Source organism: Microtus ochrogaster, chromosome 16, assembly GCF_000317375.1.
Source record: "Microtus ochrogaster isolate Prairie Vole_2 chromosome 16, MicOch1.0, whole genome shotgun sequence".
NCBI lineage: Eukaryota > Metazoa > Chordata > Mammalia > Rodentia > Cricetidae > Microtus > Microtus ochrogaster.
In genome coordinates, this window is record NC_022018.1 from 30,331,784 (window position 1) to 30,338,706 (window position 6,923).

The 6,923-nt window shown below is 44.9% G+C and overlaps 1 protein-coding gene across 1 annotated transcript; it reads right to left on the reverse strand.

Moving 5' to 3' along the window:
* Positions 1-5,469: 5,469 nt before the first annotated feature.
* Positions 5,470-6,488, reverse strand: LOC101999611 (histone H1.4). The gene has a single exon (XM_005354943.3). The coding sequence runs from the start codon at positions 6,443-6,445 to the stop codon at positions 5,786-5,788; it is 660 nt and encodes a 219-aa protein (XP_005355000.1). The 5' UTR covers positions 6,446-6,488; the 3' UTR covers positions 5,470-5,785.
* Positions 6,489-6,923: the final 435 nt, after the last annotated feature.

A 6,923-nucleotide genomic window follows, 5' to 3' on the forward strand; every position in this document is an offset into this window, starting at 1 on the left:
GAGTGCTGGGATTAAAGGCGTGCGCCACCATCGCCCGGCTAGATGTGCGTATTTAAAATCATGTCCTGTCATAACTCCTGTGCCTTGTGTGGTCCAGTCACAGTGATCTGAGTCTCAACTGAGGCTGGGAACTGTCTTTTCAGCTGAATGAGGGTGTTGCTGTTATCTCAGTGCATAGGCGATAAATGTTTCTATGGCAACCACGTGATCCTCTTCCATGAAGAACACCAGTGGGACCTCAGAGTTTTCGGGCAAGGTCCACCACGGATTCTCGTTGACAGCATCTATTTCTATCTCAAGCACTCCTGCTTTCTCCTGGACATCATATGTTGTCTTATCTCATTCCTCAAGAGAAGAGTGTACGTGAGAGCATCTTCCATTCTGTACTTTGTTTTGGATGATTTTAATGTGTGCTATTTTTGTTATACCATTCTATAATTTTGTGTACAGTAGTTTACTTATTTATTTGGACCAAATATGTGGTCCAAGCTCTCCTTGAACTCTAACTTTTGAAGTACTTCAGTGTGACCCTGAGTTCCTGATTTTCCTGCTCCCACCTCCCAAGCGTGGAGGTCATAGGTTCATTGCTTTGCAATTCTTCAGGACTAAATCTTCTATTTTGTTTCTTCTTCATTTATATTTTCCTCCTAATTCTTAATCTACTAGCTTATATTTTTAATATTATACTTAAAAATTTGTCAATTAGTACTCAGACTTTACATATTAATTAAATGTGTTTTAACATTGGGTCTAGCTTTGTTTTGTTTTCATATTTTGATTTCCCTGGCTGTCTTGGCACTCTCTATGCAAATCATAGCAAGCAGGTCTCGAACTCATCCTCCTGCCTCTGCCTCCCAAGTGCTGGGATTGAAGGCATGCACCGCCATTCCAGAATCTTTGTGCTTAACTTTAAGACCCATTGATTTGTTAATCCAGATTATTTTCATATTCATTTCATACTCTACAGTACTGAGATTTAATTGTCTTACAAGTATGTGTTTTCTTGCTTTAACTCCCTTTTATTTCTTAAGCACATATTGGCCAAGCTTATTTGTTAGACAGTTCCAACAATCTTTACAGATTTGCTATAGTTTGCAATTTCTCAAATTAGTTAATTCAGTTTTTTTTAAAAGACAGAATAGGCTAACTTTGTCCTCTGTGTTGAAAGGCGTTCATTACTGTACTCCATTTATGCAATGCCAGGAGTCATACGCAGGGACTTCATGCATGATAGGCAAGTAAGCTAAGAAACTGAGCTACAACCCCATTGACCAAAGTGTTGCTTATTCTGTCCACTCTTCCTCTTTCTGTGATCTCATTCACTAGGGACTAACAATGCTTCCCCTTCCATCTAGTCTTTCCTCCTTCCCTCCTTTTCCCTCTCTTTCTTTTCTTTTCTTCTTTAAGATAGGGTTCCACTATATAGACTGGACTTCTTTTCTTTCAGAGATTTATTTATTTTTCTTTTATGTGTATGAATGTCTTGCCTGCATTTATATATGTGGATTGTACATGTGCCTGGTGACCAAGAGAGCCAGAGGAGGGCCTCCAGACAATGAGAATTTTATTTGTTAAGAACTTATAGTTTGGGCTCTGTTCCTGCAGAGTTACTATCCCCCTTACACATGGCAAATCTTAGGGCATTTTGCAGTCTTTCTAACCAGCAGAAGCTTCTGCTTCGATGATGATGATGATTATTATTATTATTTTGGTTTTTTTGAGACAGGGTTTCTCTTTGGAGCCTGTCCTGGAACTCACTCTGTAGACAAGGCTGGCCTCAAACTCACAGAGATCCGCCTGCCTCTGCCTCCTAAGTGCTGGGATTAAAGGCGTGCGCCACCACCATCCAGCTCTACTTCAATTCTTTATCCTCTTCATTTATTCCAGTCTCAAAATATCACCAAAGAAGAGCAGCGCAGAACCACGAAACCATTGATAAACAGGCTTTCTTTCTTCTTTCTTTCTTTCTTTCTTTCTTTCTTTCTTTCTTTCTTTCTTTCTTTCTCTTTTTTTGAGGCATGACCTCTTTATGTCGGCTGGCTGTCCTGGAACTCATTATGTAGGCCAGGTTGGCCTCAGGCTCAAAGAGATCCATCTGCCTCTGTCTCTGAGCACTGGGATTAAAGGCATGGATCACCATGCCTAGTTAAAGTATTTATGTTTGAAAAATAATGCTGTGATTTATTTCATGTTCTTACCTTCTTTCTGTTTTTTTTTGTTTTTTTGTTTTTTGTTTTTTGTTTTTTTTTTTTTTGTTTTTTGGTTTTTTGAGACAGAGTTTCTCTGTGGCTTTGGAGCCTGTCCTGGAACTAGCTCTGTAGACCAGTCTCGAACTCACAGAGATCCACCTGCCTCTGCCTCCCGAGTGCTGGGATTAAAGGCGTGCGCCACCATCGCCCGGCCTTCTTTCTGTTTTAATTCATATAGCTATGAACTAAAATTCATAGCCCGCACATATCACAAAATAAAAATCTGACTTTTATGCTGAGATCACTGTATAAGCCTGCCTCCAATGGCTACAGCGAGGTCATTTTACAAAATGAATTTTAATAAATAAACAACATCTTTTAAAGAAGAAAGGCAGTAGGTTGCCCATCGAAAGGGCACAGCTCACCAAGCTGTCTTCACCATAGTAATGAGCAATTGGTCTAAGAAAGGCGATGGCCCCAGAAGTTTATAAATTCAACACATAAAGAATAGGTAGTCTGTGAATGAGTTACAGCCCGAAAGCCTAAGAAACTGTGTCAGGAAAAGCTCTGCGAGTTCAAAAAAATATAAAAATACATATATCAAATAAATGTTTCAAAAAAAAAAAAAAAAGCCGGGTGGTGGTGGCCCATGCCCTTTAATCCCAGCACTTGGGAGGCAGAGGCAGGCAGATCTCTGTCAGTTCGAGGCCAACCTGGTCTACAAGAGCTAGTTCCAGAACAGGCTCCAAAGGTACAGAGAAACCCTGTTTTGAAAGCCCAAAAACAAACAAACAAACAAAAAAACCAAAAAACCCCCAAACCCCCCAAAAACTTGTAGTTTGACTCTACAAGACATGATGACCATTTTGTAATAATTTTCATTTATTTATTTCTAGTATTGCAAAATTCATCAACCCTAGAAAATTCTCAGCGACGATTTCTACAACATTCATTGATGCACAGTTCTAAGACTGCAAAGTAATAATTTAGTACCAGATCTACCTCGTGCTCCAAGATAGAAAATACCTTAACAAAACCTGAATTAAATCTGCAGCTTAACTACTTGCATCTGTTGGTCTAAATGCTGGAAATTAATAAACTAGCATGGTCCAGAACCAAGCTCAGATCTTGGGCTTTTCTGTGTAGTCATCTGGGGGTTGGCTACCTGTGCCTGACAGTATGGATTTCCAGGTCAGCCTCTGCGGAGGAAAGAGCGTTTGTCTGGTGTCTCAGCATCACCTGCTCAAGATTATGGGTAAGACACTCCACTTAATGGTGCAGCTCCACGTAGCACCTTTAGTACCCACGTTTAGGTTGGGCAAAAGTGTTTGGGTTTGTTTCACATAGGCAAGTCCTTTGAGCTGACCAGCATCCTATTTTGCGAAAGAAAAACATCATCAGGATTTCTATTTATCCATCCAGGTGTCAAGCATATATTAAACAAAAATCTAACCTCACAATATGAACCTGTTTATGAGGGTGTGAGAAGTTTCTAAGTTCACTACTTCCTCCATCACACCGGAATTATTTCAAATTCAGCCTGATCCATGTAGTGTGTTTGCTTTTTCCTAGCCACACCCCTTCCCAGCCTCTCTATTTTCTTGATTTGTTTTTGCCCCTGTCAGCTCTTCCCCGACTGCGAGGTGCCGGTTTGTCTTGTAAACAGCGACACCTGGGAGATCTGGGTTTTCCTCAGTCTGGCTTCAGCTTGCTTCTTGCTTCCCGGGTATCACAGGCGCGCCATCATGCGGGGCACCCAGCAACATACTTGCTGAAATCTGCTCAAAGACCATGAACTAAGTAACTGTCAATGACACAGTAACAAAGAGCCTGGACATCCCAGATTGCTTTCCTTTTCGCCAGTGGCAAACCCAGTCACACCGAAACTGGCTCGCTTGCAAATCATGCCCAAGCACCCACATTTCTGTGGGAACTCTTGTCTTAGATACTCTTTTAGCAGCACATACCTTATAGAAGGAAAAGGCTTGGGGAGAAAAAGAAAAAGATCCAAGCTAAGGGAAATTGTTTGAGCATGCTCAGCTGTGCTCAGGGAGAGCGAACTTGGGAGTCTAAGACCAATTCAGTCTCTAGAAGAGGAACTTGGAAATCTATGCACCCGGACAGAGAGCTGCACCCTTAAAACGACACCATTAGTTAATTTTAGTACCTGTAATTAAGCGACAGCGAATTAACTATATGGACTTTGTACGTGCCAGTGAATCTGTGGTTTCTGGAAGCTATTGCCATTTCCAGAGCATTACGAATTTCACACAAACACAAGTAGCCTGCGAAGGCAGGCATGCTAGTGCATGCGAATCATTTTCACTTGGGGAAAAAAAGTGGGAATTCCAGGCTAACTTGGCTAGCCACGTGCCCAACAGACTGGGGGAAAACAAAACAACATAGTTTTAAGCTTGAAAATACTTTAAACTACAACCCATTTGTTGAAAGGATGCACAGCTCTGAAAAACAGAAGTCTTTGAAATCAAGAGTGAAAAATGCCTACTCGACTGATTTACTTGGTGACGGCCTTGGTACTTGTCCAGCTCCTTGGGCCACGCAGGCTCACTGCCGTCTGGATCTGAAATGTGATGGTCGGTCGTTTTATGTAAACGCGGCGTGACTCCTCTCGGGCTATGAGCTCGAAGATGCTATTGACATACGAGTTCATGATGACAAGGGCCTGGGAAGAGATGCCCGTGTCTGGGTGCACCTGCTTCAGCACCTTGTACACGTAAGTAGCTCTCCTTGCGGCTGAGCTGGCGGTACTCCTTGCTGTCCTGCGCACTGATGACCGCGGAAGTCATTCTTTGGAGCGAGCGCAGACATCACTGCGCTCAGGCATCACTGTACGAAATTTTAACTCCAACAGGAACACTAAACAAACATTTGGATAAATAAGCACCCCACCACCAGCTACACCATAACCACTTACATTACGCAGTATTCAAATGAGGTTAATAAGATTTCCTTCAGGATTGGATTAGTTCTAGTGTTTCGTCACGAATGGGAGCGGAAACTACACTTGAAGGTCTAGGGTTTCATTGGCTGCCTTGTCACTTCGTATTCACCAATCAGGAAGTACGAACTGAACTGCACAAATCTGTTATAGCAAGCCTATTCAAGTACGATCGCTGTTAAAACCTAAGTATGTAGCTTTTTAAGGGGATACTATTTCGGTGTGGGTAACTCACCAGTGAGAGCTGCAACAAAATTAAGGCGTTGCCTGCCAGGCCCTATATCATCAGCTTTCTAACACTAACAATCCCACCACCTAGGCTCTTGTCCCTAAAAGTTCTCTGCTTATTGTAGCACCTTAAGATTAAACCCTTTCATTCCTATAACTGTCTGGCTTTTACATACAGATCTGGGAAAGTTACCATTTGTCCTTAGGCGGTTTGCTACACAACTCCCAAACCCACTTATCCGCCCACACCCGGATCCCCCCGGTTCTGTTCTGCTCCCGCAAGCCCAGCCCACCCACAATAGCCACGCCCCCACAGAAAGTGCAACAGCTCCTTCCCTGAGATTTGTGGGTGGCTCTGAAAAGAGCCTTTGGGTTGTTGGGCTTCTAAGCAGTTGGCCAAAGAAAATTTTTACTTTTTCTTGGCTGCAGTTTTCTTTGGCTTAGCTGCCTTCGGCTTGGCGGCTTTTGGTTTGGCCGCCTTGGGCTTCACCGCTTTCGCCTTGGCAGGGCTCTTGGGCGTCTTCTTGGGCTTAGCTGCCTTCGCCTTTTTCGGGCTCTTAGCTTTTTTGGCTCCTGCAGCTGCAGCCGGCTTCTTGGCTTTCTTTGGGGTCTTCTTGGTGGCTTTCTTCGGAGTCGCTGCTCCCGCAGCCTTCTTGGGCTTCTTGGCTGCGCCCGCGGGCTTCTTAGCCTTGGCAGCCCCGGTCTTCTTGGCTTTGGGCTTGGACTCGCCGGAAGCCGCCTTCTTGTTGAGCTTGAAGGAGCCGGAGGCGCCGGTGCCCTTGGTCTGCACCAGGGTGCCCTTGCTCACCAGGCTCTTGAGCCCCAGCTTGATGCGGCTGTTGTTCTTCTCCACATCGTAGCCGGCGGCCGCCAGCGCCTTCTTGAGCGCGGCCAGGGACACGCCGCTGCGCTCCTTGGAGGCGGCCACGGCCTTGGTGATGAGCTCGGACACCGGGGGTCCGGACGCCTTGCGCTTCGCGCCACCTGCAGCCTTGCGGGCCTTCTTCTTTACGGGGGTCTTCTCGGCGGGGGCCGGTGCGGCGGGAGCGGCAGGCGCGGTCTCGGACATGGCGAAACGTGTGTGAGAAGAGAGGACTCGAGCCGGAAGCAGAGGCACTGGCCGGGACTCGGGCCGCGGCGCTGCGCCCGCCCGTTTATATAGGGCGGAGCTGCGTCGTGATTGGTGCGCTGTCCAGCCCGCCTCGCTGGCAGCCTCGGAGTGTCCTCTCGGATGCCGAGTTGTGTTTGTTACACCTCAAAAAAAGCCAAAAATGTCAAAATTCCCTACTTCGAATTGCTTGATTTCTCTCAAATAATGATCCCTGAAGCCTCGGGCTTCATGCACATCTCAAATGGTGAGCAAAGCATCAAGCCTTCTGTTAAAAACTTGCAATATTTCCCGCGGTGCTCAGCAAATTTCAACTCAGAGAAACAAAACTTTCTATTTTCTTCGTAAATTATAAACTGATCTTCGACTGTACAGTTTTCTGACCCGTCAGAGTCGATTCTCCAAGTGGTTAGCTTCTTATGTGGCTAAAAACCTTGCC